Raw genomic sequence first — 17,447 nt, forward strand, 5'->3', positions numbered from 1 at the left:
TATATAAGAAGATCAGTTGGTACTTTTGGTACAGTGTGGGCAGTGTGTCAAGTCCTGCTGGAAAATAAAATCTAACCGCATCTCCATTTTCCCCAGCAGAGGGAAGCTGTAAGATATTTGTGCTGTAAGGTTTTTTGTGGGAAAACAAAACTGCACTGACTTTAGACTTGATAATAAAACACAGTGGATCAACACCAGCAGATGACAGACATGACTCTCCAAACCATCACTGATCATCAGTACATTTTACATTTCATTTAGAAAACAAGAAATTAAAGGAGCAGAGTCAAAACTGCTTGAGGTATAGTGTGAAGTTTCCACCAATCAGTGATGGTTTTGAGAGACATGTCTGTCATCTGCTGGTGTTGATCCACTGTGTTTTATTATCAAGTCTAAAGTCAGTGCAGTTTTGTTTTCCCACAAAATCTTACAGCACTTCATATCTTACAGCTTCCCTCTGCTACTGACAACTTTTATGGAGATGCGGTTAGATTTCATTTTCCAGCAGGATTTGGCACACTGCCCACACTGCCAAAAGTACTAACTGGCATTATATAATATTCTAATGTTCTTAATTTACTGATTATTGGGTTTTCATTGGCTGTAAGCCACAATCATCAACAATAATAAAAAAAATGCTTAAAATACATCACTGTGTTTAATACATCTATATAATATAGGATTTTCACATTCTGAACTGAATTACTGAATACATTTTTGAGGTGCACTAGTATATACATATACGATCACACATCACCACAAACCAAGCACTGTGTATGCTGCCAATCCTGACTGACCATCAGTAAATTTTGCATTTCATTTGGAAATCAAGGGAGCAAATCAGTGCAGTTTTGTTTTCCTGCAAAATCTTACAGCACTTCGTGCTTCCCTCTGCTACTGACAACTTTTATGGAGATGCGGTTAGATTTCATTTTCCAGCAGGACTTGGCACACGGCCCACACTGCCAAAAGTACCAACCGGTCTAATTATATAATATTGTAATTTTCTGAGACACTTATTTTTTTTCTTTATTGGCTGTAAGCCATAATCATCATAATCATCAACAATTAAATAAATAAACACTTAAAATAGATCACTCTGTGTGTAATACACGCTTATAATATATGAGTTTTACATTTTAAATGGAATTAATACACACACACACACACACACACACACACACACACAACATTAAACAACCAACCACAGTGTATGCTGCCAATCATCAGCGCAGGAGCGTGAGAATGTGCAAGGAAGTGTGTTAAGTGTGTGTATGTGTGTTTCAGGACATGACTTTGTGTGTGTGTGCACAAAAAACGATATGAACGTGTGTGTATAAGAGTAAGTGAGTGAGTATAAGTGTGTGTGTGTGTGAGTTTTTGGTGGCTGGCGTTGTGAATAGCCCCAGATGTTGCCCGCCTTTAATCTGGGGTAGAAAGGCCCAGCTGGGGCAAAAAGCACTAGGGGAGAGCTGGAGGAATGGAGGCAGGGCCCCAGCTGAAGGAGCTCCTGCAGGAGAAGGTCACTCTGGGCCTTTGGGGAGCGGCCGGCTCCGGGAGGAGGCCTTTAGGGTGAAGCGTAGTGGAAGGAAAAGCCCGGGCCTGCCCTGCAGCAAAGCCTGCTGGGCTCAATCAAGTCTCCATCTGCCGCCTGACCAGGCCTTCATCCCTCCCTTCACCTCCTTCTTCTTCTTCTCTCTTTCACTCACCTTCTTATTCCTTCCCTTCTCTTCTTTCCTTTTCTCTTTCCTTCACAGTGTTTAACATCACTTATACCGGGGATTAGGGGAGTAACGGTACAGGAAACGCACGGTTCAGTTCACACCTCGGTATAAACCCCACGGTTCAGGATGTTTTCGGTACGTTTAGAGGAACAAATAAAGAGGCTGGTTATTCTGTATATCCCCACCTTCACTAACTTCATAATAACAGTGAATCTTCATTATAATCATGTTTAGTTTTTTAGGATGAAATGTTTTATTAAAAGCTTGAAACCGGGTTTCTCTCCTACTGTCATCATGAGAGTCTCCATCTTTTGGAGAGAGAGAGAGAGAGAGAGAGAGAGAGAGAGAGGGTGCGCAGGAAAGGGAAAGAGAGAGGACGCAAGAAAATGAGAGAGAGAGAGAGAGACAGAGAGAGAGAGAGAGAGAGAGAGAGCCAGAGACAGAGAGAGAGGGTGCGCAGGAAAGGGAAAGAGAGAGGGCGCAAGAAAATGAGAGAGAGAGAGAGAGACAGAGAGAGAGAGAGAGAGCCAGAGACAGAGAGAGAGGGTGCGCAGGAAAGGGAAAGAGAGAGGGCGCAAGAAAATGAGAGAGAGAGAGAGAGAGAGAGAGAGAGACAGAGAGAGAGAGAGAAAGAAAGAGAGAGAGAAGGCGTGTGAGTAAGGGAGCGTGAGAGAGAGAGAAAGAGAGACAGAGAGAGAGAGAGAGAGAAAGAGAGAGAGAGAGGGCGTAGACTTTATCCTCCTAGGACCTGGAGTCCACATGTGTGGACATCACATTTTGGGTTCACTAATTTTTGCTCTACAAGGGCCTGGTGTCCTCATATGAGGCCATTATACTGACACCTGGTGGTGGCCGAAAAGTTTAACACGTTACAGTTCCGATTTTGTTCAGAAATTTTAATGAACAGTAAATATTTACGTTTTTTATTTTGTTATATCTTCTGGTTAAACAGCACTTCAACCTAGAAAGGCAAAGTTTGCAAACAAACTTTAAGTTGGCTTGGAAAAGAACGCTAAAACGTTGAAAAGTTTAAATGGTTGCTAAGCCGTTTCTGTCTGAAGAGTGTGAATTGTTGCTATGCTGTTGACTTTCGGCTAAAGGCTAAAGTTTTGGCTAAAATGGTGGAATGCTTAAGTCCAAAAAATGTTGGCTAAAGCTAAAGTCCAAAAACGTTTGGCTAAAAGCTTATGTCCAAAAACTGCCCAAAAATGTTGACTAAAGCTAAAGTCCAAAACTGTCCAAAAACTGAGAGTGTGAACTGTTGCTATGCTGTTGACTTTCGGCTAAAGGCTAAAGTTTCGGCTAAAATGGTGGAATGCGAATATTTTGGCTAAACGCTAAAGTCCAAAAACTGTTGGCTAAACTATGGCTAAAAGATACATTGTTACTATGGAATCTAAGGTCATTGCTAAGAGGGTGATATGGTGTTGCTATGGTTTACCAAGTGGTTGTAAAGGTGTTGTTAAGTTGTTGCTATGGATTTCCAGGTGCTTGCTATGATATTTTTCAGAAACTACATCAGGTTAAAAGATAATTCTTGGTTTTTACACATCAGGTAACAATGAGCAATTACCCAAATAACAAAGAGAAAAAAAATGCATGTAATTCAAGAGTTCAAGTCTTAGAAGTAGGGCTGCAACGATTAGTCAATATAATCGACAATGTCGATTACTTAAATTTTGTTGACTACAATTTTCATTGTCGACTAATCGCTAATTTGTAAAAGTATCGCATTACACAAAGTGCTGGGAACAGAAGCAGAATGGGAGATAAAGGGTAAATAGCTCACTCACACAGTTTACACTCTTGAGTCTTGAGTGTCTCCAAAAGTGCCCAAACACAACAGATTACATATTTAATCACTAAATATCAGTATAGTCTACACTTAAACAACATCTGGATATTTAAATCTCTTTTTTAGCTGTTTTTCTGTTGTTATTAGAGATGGAGGACAAGGCAGAAATAATAGTTGACTAATCGACTAATCGAAATTTGTTTTTTGTTAGATTAGTCGACTAACAAAATAATCATAAGTTGCAGCCCTATTTAGGAGTTTAAAAGCTTGTGAAAAAGTTGCACAAAAAATGCACTAAAACTAAATTTTAAAGGAAAAAAAGCCCACAAAATTTAAAAACGCAGGCTCCCTCCTCCCCGCGCGCTGAAAGGCGAAATGAAGACATTCTCAGCAGTGGCCTGAATGAGAACGAGGAGTCTAACTGACCCTTTATTGGGGCAGATTAGTGGAGATTGCCCTGTTGGGGCCTCAGAGAGCAAACACAACTGCTTTTGTGAAAAGCTCCAATAAGGAGGGAGCGAGAGGAGAGGACGGGGGAGGGGTGGAATCTCTCATTAAGAGATCATCCATTTTGGGTGTGAAAATGCTTCCGATCTGCACGTTTTCCAGCAGCTCGGCGGCTCTGAGTGAGAGGATGTGTGTTTGTACTTGCTTTACCTGGCTTTGTTAGCTTCTTTAGTGACGTCCCAGGCCCATGTGATGAAGTTCTGGCTGAGATATGAGACTATGGACTCGGCGCACATCATCTGGGAGCAGAAGACGTTGCTGAGAACGCTGTCGTCGTTGTGGAGGTAGATGGCCAGGAGCTTTCTCTGAGGAAAAGAGGGGAAAAGAGGGAATAAATAACAAAAAAAATCATTATCTGTCTATTTCAGAGCCCAACAACTAGAGCAGCGGTTCTCAAAACTTATTACGATTTTCTATTTCACATTTTTACCCCATTTTCTCCCAATTTAGCCAGGCCAATTGTCCCACCTTTTCAGCTGCTACTAAGCTGTATATCCCCCCATCCCAAGTGATGCTCCAACACCAGGATGGTAAAGACTAGCACATGCCTCCTCCGATACAGGGGATGTCAGACCCCTTTTTTAAAAAACTCTTTTGCAGAGTAGCATCACAGCGCTAGCACTCGGAGGAAAGCGCAGCGACTCGATTCTGATACATCAGCTCACAAACGCAGCTATGTGCTGATCCACATCACCCTAGGAGTGATGAGGGGAAAGAAAGAGCATCATCTACTGTACCCACCCAGAGAGAGCAAGACCAACTGATCTCTCTCAGGGCTCTGGCAGCTGAAGGCAAGCTGCATGAACGGGATTCAAACAATCAGCAATTGCCTGATCATAGTGGCAGCGCTTTAGATGACTGGACCACTCGATAACCAAGTTTGGGTCAGATAGGCCTTCAGGTGGCTCACTAAAGCAGCTATATTTGAAGACTGACATGTCTCAGGGAGTAGTGGATTACAGTGGACTACAGAGTCTACATGATGGAAACACATGGAACCTTAGTCTAATTATGGTGCTGTTATTGCTAATAGAGAAGCGGCAGTGAATTTGTGAATGGTGGAGTTACGCAGGGTTCAATTCTAGGGCCTATTAATATGTAAAAAACTAAAGTGTAAGCTTTACATACTTTACATACACTTTAAAATATGGCTCCTTTATTAAGGATTTATAAATGGTTATTAATTGGGTTATAAATTAGATATAACACACACATAGAAATGGCAACAGTGGCCTAGTCGTTGGCCAAATATCACATTATTTTTTGTTGAGAAATTGATTTTTACGAATCACTACAGCACTGTTCTGCCGCCATCTTAATGCCAATATGTTTGGTCTGCAATTATTGCCTTTCAGAATTTCCCTCTTTCCAGAATTTTCCTCTGGGATCAGTATTATCTAGTATCCATCCATCAATCCATCCATCCTGACTTTTTGACCTAATTAAGCATCCCACAATGCTTAAAATCGAATATTATTCCGGCAGTTTCGTACAAAAAAAAAAAAAATAATTTTCAAACACAGGTCCATAACTACTCCCTCAGACTCCCTCTAAACCCTCGTCTTCCTCTAAGCCCAGCTCTCTGCCTCCATCTTATTGCACAGCGAGGTTTAAACAGCGCCGATCTGAACACGCGGTCGCAGCGTCTGCAGCGTCCGCACGCAGAACCCCCCCCCCGCACCGACGCCGGCCGAACCCGGAGCCAAGCTAATACTCAAACCAAATCAAATCAGCGCGGGGTAAATAAAACTTTCTTTGAGGCGGCCGGCGACAAAACAAAAAAAAAAAAAAACAACAAATCACTTTATTTGTTTTGCATCAAATGCCAGTGGCCTTCCTCGGCGGCGCGGGTTAGCAAGGAGTGGCGCCCACAATATTGACGGAAGTCGGGACGCGCAGATGTTTACACCCTCGCGCTAGCGCCGCTAGCCTTCCGCTAGACCGAACAACTAATTAAAAAACAAACAGCGCCACAAACAAGAAAGGTTTCCCGGGACGAGGCAGGGGAATAAAACCCGCCAAATTACAAAACAGCTCTCGCGCCGGTTTTCTCTCTCTGACCCCCTGATGTTTTCTCTCTCTCGGGCGCCGTGGAGGAATTTCAGAGCGAGCCCTGCGCGAGAGAGAGAGAGAGAGATTGAAGGAGAGAGAAAGTTTTGGGGCTATACAGTGATGTGTAAGAAGCGAGGGCTGGAGGAGCAGTGCTGCAGTGTTTGCACAGCGATTAGAGCTTTAGAATAAGCAGCATGGCTCCTAGCGGGAGAGAACTCGGGCCTCTTTCACTTCTCCAATTCAACACCCTGAAAAGATTAAACACTCACGCTGAGCGGACAAGCAAACGCGGCGCGGACCGAGGGAAAGTTTTTGCACAGGAGAGAAAAAGAAAGAAAAAGAAAACCAGGGGGAGACATGACACAGAAAAGAATGCACACACACACACACACACACATACATATATATATATATATATATATATACATACACACACACACACACACATTAGAGGTGTGGCATTACTGAAGTCTTTCAGTTATGATGCTCCTTCAACTTGGAATGATCTTCAAAAACATTTTAGATTAGATCAGTTTATTTCACTGAAGGAATTTAAATCATGTGTCACAAATTTTCCCACATATGCTTGTTCTTGTTAAAGTATTTTGTTCAAATTTGGTACAAATATCTGATATCTAACATCATGATGTTTAAAAAGGAATCTAAGAAATGTAAAATGCTATTATATTTACATTAATGGTGTCATTTAACCCTTCTGTTATGTTCATTAATCAGGTACAGCAATAATGTGTTCCCAGGTCAATTTGACCCGGTGCATGTTTAATTATCCAAAAGCAAATATAGTGAGAAAATTCTGTGTTTCAGAGCGTATATCTGTGCAGTTTGAAGCTGGTTGAACGCAGGATACAAAAAATTAACGCAGAATACTAAGAATTTGCAGCTGCGATTATAAACACAGTGTTTTCAATGGGACGTGCAGTGCAGATGTCAGCAGTGAATGCTGCACATATGTAAACAGCATCGAGCATATATATAAATATATATATACATATTTTTTTTTCCATTTACTGCATTTGGATGACGCTCTCATCCTAAACGACTTACAATGTTATTCCTATTACAGCGTTGGGCCAATGTAGTGTTAGGAGTCTAGCCCATGGACTCTTACTGGTGTACAGCAGTATAGCTTTGGATTTAAAGAGGGCAGGTAAGCTAAAAGAGAGACTTCTCGCTAAAATCACCACCAGATTCCTCAACTCTGAAAGAAGACCACACCACAATGCACGTTTTAAAAGTACTCTTCTTTATACAGATACAACTACATCAGATTCTCACCAGTGAGAAATCCAAATCCCCCAAAACTCACAGTCTGTCACTTTAACGCTTCCAGCTTCACAGTTTCCAGCTTCACACTAAAGTCTGTCTGAAAGCAGGAGGTTGGGTACGGTGTGTGAGAATGTGTTCACCTCTGAGAGCTGTGAAGATGTTTGACCTATTGAGGCTTCTAAGATTTCCTGAGAGGAGTGAGAGAAGGTATTCTCACTAATAACAGTCTTTAGCCAGTTCCCTTCTCTTCACGCCCCTCTATTAGGACAGGCCCCTCCTCAGCACTTTCATCACATTGTTGTCTCCGAGCTCATCTTTTGTGGGGCTTTTCTTAGCCTGCAGAAATCAGGGCTCAGTCCAAATTACCGGGTCTGTTCAGAGCTAGAAACTGACCCAAACGCTCTCCACCAGATCCCAGCTTCTCCCACCTGTTCAGCGCGGCCGAGGAGAGGGTGAAGAGGGGGAAAGAAGGTAAGGAGGGAAGGGAAAAGGGAGGAGAGGAAGGGAAGGAGGAAAGCTGATCTGTCCTGTGAGCCGAGGAACGCCGGTTTTCACACAGCCGCTGTCTGACTGCATTCATTTATCTTCAGGCCCCTTAATGGCAGAGCGCTGAAATACAGAGCCGGTGACGGTTGGATCAGAACAGCCTGAGGACTAAAATCAACACCAGAATAGAAAAAGCTTATTGTTATTTATTACCTGCAACACCTCTGAGCGTTCAGACCTCAGCCCAGACAAACTGACAAACTGCAGCAGAATATGAGACTTTTAGAGCTAAAAAAAAACTGATGGTTCCCATTCACTGTAAATGTAAGTGATCTGTATCTTTGTGTAATGTGAACACAGAATCTGTCTCTGAAATGTCTCACATGCGCCTCATACTGATACCTGTATAAACGTTTCCTTCTTCACCAACATCGAAAACCCCTCATATTAGAGAGAGGAGAGACGCGTAGCTTTATAAAGGGAAATGGATGAGTTAGCAGCTCATATGTGGAGCATCTTTTGCTGGAGTGGAGAAACAGTAAACAGCTGCTCTGAAGTTCATGCTCAGGTCGTGAAAAAGGCGGTTTGCTTTTGCTGTTTTTTTTTTTTTTGCAGCTATAGCTGTACAGATTAAGAGATTACGTGTGGGTACGAGAGAGAGAAGCACGTAGCGCTAATGCTAATGCTAATGTGTAAAAGCAAAAAGATGTGCGAATTCCGATTCGATCGTTCACATTCATGTCGCATGTCTGTGAATCGGGTATGTATCTGATTTAGGACCATATATGAAAGTGACTCAAATCTGATTTGAAGGAAAAAAAAAGGAATTGGCACATTCACACAGCCATGAAAAAATCAGATCTGAGACACATTAAAGAAAAAAACTTGATTTGAGTTACCTTAGCTTGGTAATGTGAACGTAGCCATAATACTATAAATCGTCGTTGTCTAATGAAAAACACTTATCTCTATTTTTGTCGATTTTTAGTTTACTACATAATTTAAACAGACAAACTGTCCCTTACACTGTACCAAAATTTTATATCTTGATAAACGGACCAATAAAAACTCTTTAAAATGACCTGAAATAAACTCTTTTTACATTGACTTCCATTGAAGGTTTACAAGGCTTTTTTCTCTCTCCTGTAAAGTTGCTGTTTTGGAGATCAGTGTTTTTAATTGAATTGAACAGGGACCATATGCAGTATATATTTGCACGACAACATACATATATTCTACATATATATATATATACATATATAACCTGAACATACACTAAACAGCACAGAGAATCATTTTTCTGCTTCTTCTATTGACACTTCAGGGTAAGACTTCAATACGAATTAGATCACGTGACCGGGAACAATACACTGAAGACAAATGCCAAACATCCAATAAAAGAAGCACTTGTTGTCTCTCTCTCTCTTTCTCTTTCTCTTCATCTCTCCCTCACCCAGAGAAATCCATATGTTTCGTTTGACAGGCATCTGTCTCTGCACGGCGCGCTGAATAGATGTTTGAATTGTAGGACGTTTTTAATTACAGTCAACACGGTGCAGAAAGAGAGAGCGAGAGAGGGACGTGGCGGGGGGAGCGATTAGCCTCTGCAGCCTGTAGAAAAGCAAACAGTGGGAAATGAAGAGTTCATATTACTGCTCTCTCATGACCCTCGGCCTGGGAGTACACGCGTTCTGATCAATCGCTTTAACAGATGGCACCGGAGCTCTGCAGCGAGAAAGAGCAGGGCTGATCAGCTAACGTCTTTCTAACCAGACAGAGGACTGAAGGGGGGATTTAGCCGTTTATATGGGTGAAAGTCGCTTGGCAGGAACATAAACAGAGTGCAAAACAATGAGGGACCGCACAAACACTGCTGAGATCAATACTAGAGGCACCCAGGGCTGGGCGATACTGTAGAAAATAATTATAATCTCGATATTCTACAAATACAGCTCTGGAAAAAATTACGAGAAAAGTTCAGTTTGTAAATCAGTTTCTCCGATTTTGCTATTTATAGGTTTATGTTTGAGTAAAATGAATACATTTCCCCAAAATTCAAATGAAAATATCATGTCATGAGAAATGGCTGAACAAACAAAAAAGATGCAGAGCTTTCAGACCTCAAAAAATGCAAACAAGACAAGTTCATGCATCTTAGCATCATGTTCTCCTCCACCAGTCTTACACACTGCTTTTGGATAACTTTATGCTACTCACTCCTGGTGCAAAAATTCAAGCAGGTCAGCTTGGTTTGATGATCAGTTTGTGATCATCCATCTTATTCTTGATTATATTATAGAGATTATTTTTTTATTTGGTAAAATCAAAGAAACTCGTCATTGTAAGTGGAGCTGCAAGAGACAGAGAATAAAACTTAGGTTAAAAAAAATAATAAAAAATTGTCATGAATGTTGAGCCCTATAAAATGTATTTCCTTCATATTTTGGATTTTTAGGTTTTTAACAGTGCTGTCAGGTGATTAAAATAATGGATAAATGACATGCACTTTGATTAACTAATCTAATCTTAAAATTAATTGCATTTGATCACATTAATCATCAACGTATTTAAAAACTCTGACTACTAATCTAAAACTAAAACTACAATTAAATAGAATTGTGACGTGTGCAGTAGTGATGGATCACAGTATAAACCAATAGGGAGTCGGAATGGTATATGTTTATACTTCTCTACATCCAATCACAATCAGATTCACTCTATCTGGATGGAGAGATTTATCTGGATAGGGGTTTTATTGAACGATGAGAAGCCGGAATGAAAACCAGCTGAAGTGAAATGGGAATTTTTAAAAGTATTTTTAAAAGTATGGTTGGTTGTTTGGTTGGTTGGATTGTTGGGGTTTTATTGCCACACATTGCAACACATATTTGGCTATTTGTGGCATACACTTGGTTTTATATATCCAAACAGAGCAAAGATGTTCAAAGGTTCAAGCACAATAAGGAAAATATATCTCGCTACATACAGGAGTCGGACAATGAAACTGAAACACCGGTCATCATTTTAGTGTGGGAGGTTTCATCAATCTTCATTAATTACACATTGCACCAGTAAGAGCAGAGTGTGAAGGTTCAATTAGCAGGGTAAGAGCACAGTTCTGCTCTAAATATTACAATGCACACAACATTATGGGCGACATACCAGAGTTCAAAAGAGGACAAATTGTTGGTGCACGTCTTGCTGGATCATCTGTGACCAAGACAGCAAGTCTTTGAGATGCATCAAAAGCCACGGTATCCAGGGTAATGTCAGCATACCACCAAGAAGGAGCAACCGCATCCAACAGGATTAACTGTGGACGCTGTAAGAGGAAGCTGTCTGAAAGGGATGTTCGGGTGCTAACCCGGATTGTATCCAAAAAACATAAAACCACGGCTGATTAAATCACGGCAGAATTCAATGTGCACCTCAACTCTCCTGTTTCCACCAGAACTGTCTGTCACCACAATAAATAAATAAATAAATAAATAAATTTATGGTCATAAGCAGGACAGTCGATGAGGATGAGTTTATGAAATCTATAGAAAAATATAGAAAACTTCTGGAGGAATCTCTTTCTTCATCTTCGTCCTCCTTCCTCGAGCCGCCACGACAGAATCATCTCTCAGCTCATGCATATCGGATACGCTGGAGGAGCAATGAATTTTGATGTGTGTCTTTGTGTGTGAGCGAGAGTGGGGTTACTGTGATTAGCTGGACGTTAAGGGGATTTGGGCAGAGGCCTGGCTGCTGATGGGTGGCCTGACAGCAGAGTCTTACCACTGATCCCCGTGGCTGAGCTCAAGGGTCCTCAGCGTTTTCATTAAGGGCGGATTGGGAGCATCTCTGCCTCTCCAGAAACACTTCATCAAATGTAGTGTTTTACTTAGTGATTAGCCTCACAGGCCTTTCAGAGCAGGGCAAGGACACACACACTCTCACATAATATCCGTTTAATGAGCAATCGGAGGAGACGACGTGGACTAAGACTTTCAACAGAGTCTTTTATGGAGGTGGGGGGGCGCTGGGATGAAAGATATTACTTGTTGTCTGGAGAAAGAAGAGAGACTTGAGAGGAATGGGGAGAAAATTTAGTGTAGAAGATTCTTGAACTGTGAAATAAAAGAGCAAATAGTCGACCAGGAATAAGGAAAACCTGTGCAGTAAAAAAAATAAATACAAAGCAAGACTGTAATATTGGAACAAAACTACCCTTTTAGTAATTTTAAAATATGAAAAGAAAAATTTTGGTATCAAACAAATTTACACCCAAATATGTGATTGCGATTGGTCAGTATTTCTCCAACTAGCCAATTTTGAGGGCCAATAAAATAATATATGCAATTTAATGATTACTGCAGCTGTGTGAAACACTCAATGTAGAGGTTCCAACTACTTCTACTACAAAAAAACAGCATTTTCTGTCGTTTTTTGCCTCAAACGCACATTTTTGTAGAACGTGTAAAACTAACACCTCCGGTGGAGGAAGCAAAGTAAAGCACATTTCATTTAAAAGTAAAATACGCAGAATATTACAAAATTCCAGCACAATAATTCACTGTCCTGTTTGTTGGGAAATTTAAATATGGCATCCAGCCCACACTTAAACTATATGCACTGCAAAAAACAGCAAATCTTAGCAAGTTAAATTATTTAATTTCAAGGCAATAAATCTTTTTTTTTTCCTCTGATAAGAACTGCTAAGCATTTTGTAAGTGTAAGACTGTTTTACTCGATTTAAGAATTATAATCTTATTAATTTTTACTTTTAATACTAGCGGATAGCATCCTGGGTTACCAGAACACTCAGGGTTCCTTAATCTAGTGCTATCGGGCGGCATCTACGTCAACGCTAGTGCTGTGGTTAGCAGCTAATGCTAATACTGCTGCACCCAGCCTTACTGCTGGAGAAACTTCACTGAAAACTCACCTTTAGAGAAAATATTGGAAATCTAAGCTTACTGTAAATAAATGAAAGCGCTTTACTCACCAATATAAATGTTTTTCAGGAGAGAAATATGTGTAGATTAACATCCAGCACTAGTTTAACTAGTTAGTTTATAAGAAAATGTTAGTTTGAAAGAATTATTAGTTTTGTTTATTTAGGCGCTTCGCCCAGCTTCAACACTAGAAGGGAAACATGGCGACACCCTTGCTCACTACAAAGTAAGCATCCTTACTAGTGTCTCTTAATATGCCTTATAATCTAGTGCGCCTTACATAGATATAAGAAAATGTTTACTGATAGTGAAACTTATAATGATGTCTGAAAAAATATGGTACATTAACCTGCATAACCTTCATATATATCTCTGTGCAATTACACATTCTCGCCACAGAGGTCACTAAATCCCCAAATCCCTAAAACCTACAGACTGTCTCTTTAACTTCGACAACGGCTAATTCTACAACTATAAGAACTAACTTCAATTAAGAGGTTTATAATAAGCCAGTGGATTGGATTTTATCTGAGTTAGAAAAGCGAATAGAGTGGAGAAGAAAGTGGAGAAGACAGAAAGACATGGAGGGTCAGCGCATTACTGCTTCCCGCCGGGTTTATTTTCAGTGACACTGTGTACAGTTTCCTCACAGAAAGCAGCGGCCATATTGAGCGCGCCTGAACGAGGAGAGGAGATCAGCTGGGTAACGGGCGGAGCGCCAGCCCAGCCTTCCCCTCGTGCTCCGAAACCCCCCTAACATCTTGCTGCTTCCTCCCTGTCTAATAAAACTGTAATCCACACAAGCTGTCAGTTGATACAAGCCTCCGTCGGAGGCCGCGGCGGGAGAAGCGGCGCTGAGCCGCTATAAATAAAGCTTCAGCTGTTCAAAAGAGAAACAGGCAAGTTTTAATGGGGAATTATGGCGACGAGAGGGAGTCACTGTCAATCAAAATGTCAGGGATGTTTATATACCTTAGAAGGTTAAAGCGAAGCACCAGGATTTACAAAGACTACAGGTTTAGGTGTACCCTGCTTCTAATAGCTTTTTCTTTTTTTTCTATTTTTTGTTGAAGTTTGTGCTAAAAAAGATGACAGACTGGAAAAAAAAAAACTGTTCAGTAAAACACAAAGAGCTAGACTGTATAGCTTGGATCACAACCAGCTTTTTACCAAATTGTATAACGTGTAATTAAATGGATTCCTTAACAGACAGTATATCAACGTAGCGAAAAAAAAAAAAAATATATATATATATATATATATATATATATCTGCATTTGTATTTAATAAAAAAAATATATTTATATAGCGGTTTTCACATTAATTATGGTCACAAAGCAGCTTTGCAGAGATACATGCCCAAGTCTAGTATGAGTAAGCACCATGGTGATAATGGTAATATAACGGCAACAGTGGCAAGAATATGCTGAATATCTTGGTATTAGATGATTTACAGCCAAAATATGTGATTGCGATTGGTCAATCCAAGAGCCAATCAAATGATAGTAGCAACTTTAGGATTACAGCAGCTCTGTGAAATGCTCACTGTAAATATACGTTTTGTAGAATGTGTATAACTAACATCCCTGGTGGAGGACAACACGCAGAACACATTACAGAACTCCTGCACAGTGACGCACTACTTTCAACTATAGGATTTTGAATGAATGTTCTTTAAAGAATACAGGCGATCCTTATCAGTACCTAAAATCACTGATCCACTAGTTTAAGGAGTGTACTCACATCTCTGGCTTTGCCAAAAAAGGCTTCTTGAGATGCTGCCTCCAGGGAACCAATGAAGAAGACTGGATGGCAATCTCCATATCTAACATACAAAAAAGAGAAAACCATGAGCTCCAGCATTAAAACACACTTTTTATTGCTTTTTATTGAATTTACTGCTAGACAATATGACAAAATCAGTTCTGAAGTAGGGGTTACACTATTAAAGTCTGGCTTTATTCCACCCTTGGTGTGATTTATTTGGATAGTTGTGAACTTTTTGTACGAATTTGGACTAGACAAAACAAACTACAAGTGTGAAAATGCCTTTCATTTGCTTATTTAGGGGTAAATATTAAAAGAGAACTCTAGTGTAAATTCCTTTTTTTTTACTAAGTATTGTAACATGTAAATTCTCAATTCAATTAAATATAAAAATAAAATTGCATCATTTTTATTCAGGGTTCATACACTTTTTAACCAATACATTTCCATGATTTTGTTCATGACTTTTCCATGTCTTCAAGGCAAATTTTCATGACCATACGATTTTTAAAACATCAATGCAGACATGAAAAATAAAACCAAAAATCAACTAACACTATAATTAAAATGAATTATAGTAGGCCTAATGAATCTGACACACAATCTTTATCCCTCCTGTTATGTTCATTTGTCAGGAACAGCAATGTAATATTTCTTTACTAACTCCATTGCTAATTATTCTATCAATATTTAGTGCAATAGTTTTGCTTACCTCTAACAGGTAATGCTTTAGTTAGGATAGTTCACTCGTTTTTCATAAAAAAATATATATTTTTAATGTTTCAATACTTTATTACTTTTAAAAGACCAACATTTAAAACACAATCATTTTACATAACATTGTTTAAAACAAATTTGTTTTAGTTTTAGAAGGTTTTTTTTTTTTTTTTTGCAAATATTTGATGAACCATTTTCATATTATATGTTGATTACACTAATAAAGGCAGGCAGAAGAAGTTTTTTCATACTTAAAAAAAATACTTTTAGCTATTTTTCCTAGATCTTCAAACTTCAAAACATACATAACATATAACAGGAGGGTTAATAATAAAATGTGTGTCAGATCCTGAGAGATCCATTGTTTAGGGCTAAATTACTCAATTAACTCTGAGCTGATGTGTTTTTTTGTTTTTTAGCTCAAAATAGATTTTCTCCATCGATAAACTGAAAAAATATGTGTAGAGCAAATTTCCATGACTTTTTCAAAACTTTCTGGGTATTTTTATTTTTACAAAACTTATCCAGGCCTGAAAATTGCCATTTTCAAATTCCATGACTTTTCCAGGTTTTTTTATGACCGTATGAACCCTGTATATTGATTATTGTGCAAAAGTTAAATTGTGGTATTAGAATTAGGAGGCATAAAATTAACAAAATGACAATCACATTCAGAATCACATTCATTCAAATATTGTGAAATTAAATAAATAAAATATTAAAGAATTTAAATATAATATATCTGATCGTCTAACAGTAAACTCACCGTGATGAGAACTCTCCAGTAAAGTGCAGTAAGGCATCTCCCTCGTTTTCGCTGTTCTCCGGCACTGAGGAGAAATTAAACACAGTCTCCTGAATCCTGAACAACATCCTCGAGCTTCAGTGCAATAAAAATTAGAATTTCTTTAACACTTACTCATCGGAGACTTCCGACAACTCGAGCTTCCCATACCGAAGATTTCTGATTCATCTACTCCGAACTCAGACGCATCCTCAAAGTCATCCCCTTCACTGTCACTGACCATGTGGACATCAGTGCACTGCAGTAAAAACACAAGATATTTTAATACTTACACTTAATACAAATTATAGCATTTTCACTTACTTGCATAAGCTGGTATGTTGATTTTTCTTATTTTATTTGTGTTTCATTTATTTAGGATATTTACACATTTTATACTCAATTTTCACTTTCAATTCACTTTTAACACTTGATATCAGCTTATTTCACTACCTCTTTACAAACTGCCTGTTTTCCATCTGAAAGATACAACATGTACAGAGCTAACATAGTATTTTTAGCATAGCAAACTTAATGTTAACACCCTATTGGTTTGTATACTAAAAAACTGTCTGTCTTTCTCCGTAGGTTTCACTTACATGACATGGGAAGCACTGCTGAGGTAAATTTATGACTAGAATAGCACTGTAAATACAGAACTTGAGTAGCACTACTAAGATAAATATGACAAAAACTGCACTGTTTGGGTTAATTTATGTTACAAATGGAACAGCCAGTAAATATGTGAATTGAGCAGCATTGCTGATGTAGATTTATGATTAAAAGTGCAGTGCTTAAGTAAATTCCTGATTAAGAGAACAACACTGCTGAGGTAAATAATGGGCTTGGCTGTTTTTTTTTTTTGGGGGGGGGGTTAAGAATATTATTACATTAAAATTATTTTAAATATATATATATATATAATCTTCACTCAAAATATATCAGAAAATAATCCTAAAAACCAGTGTGAATATTTCATTACTACCTTTATTGCTAATTATCATCATATAATCAATATTTAGTGCAATTGTCTTCATTACCTCTATCAGATAATGGTTTAATTAGGATAATTCACTTGTTTTTCATTTAAAAAATAATGTTTAACCTTTTTTTAATGTTTTACTACTTTATTACTTTTAAAAGACCAACATATAAAACAATAGTTTTACATAACATTAAAATATAACATTGTAATTGTGTTTTAGGTTTTTTTTTTGTTTTTTTTACTTTAAGACGGGTCAGTTTGACAAGTAACATAACAGGAGGGTTAATGAACTTACTAAATTACTAAATTAAGATGTACCTGCATTGTTGTGCTGTTATTATATCAGTGGAATAAAAATGACAATAATTCCAATTTATTAGAATTATTTCTGGGACAGTATATC

General features: G+C 38.8%; 1 protein-coding gene across 2 annotated transcripts in view; it reads right to left on the reverse strand.

Moving 5' to 3' along the window:
* The window catches only part of faf1 (Fas (TNFRSF6) associated factor 1), a 163,029-nt gene that overhangs the window by 55,472 nt on the left and 90,110 nt on the right, over positions 1 to 17,447 (reverse strand). For both annotated transcript variants that reach the window (XM_049486053.1, XM_049486052.1), the window contains exons 10-13: positions 16,195 to 16,318; positions 16,042 to 16,105; positions 14,535 to 14,616; positions 4,177 to 4,331 (exon numbers count right to left, since the gene is read on the reverse strand). In XM_049486053.1, coding sequence (XP_049342010.1) covers positions 4,177 to 4,331; positions 14,535 to 14,616; positions 16,042 to 16,105; positions 16,195 to 16,318 — 425 coding nt within the window. The remainder of the gene's footprint in view (positions 1 to 4,176; positions 4,332 to 14,534; positions 14,617 to 16,041; positions 16,106 to 16,194; positions 16,319 to 17,447) is intronic.

Source organism: Astyanax mexicanus, chromosome 12 (assembly GCF_023375975.1).
Source record: "Astyanax mexicanus isolate ESR-SI-001 chromosome 12, AstMex3_surface, whole genome shotgun sequence".
Taxonomy (NCBI): domain Eukaryota; kingdom Metazoa; phylum Chordata; class Actinopteri; order Characiformes; family Acestrorhamphidae; genus Astyanax; species Astyanax mexicanus.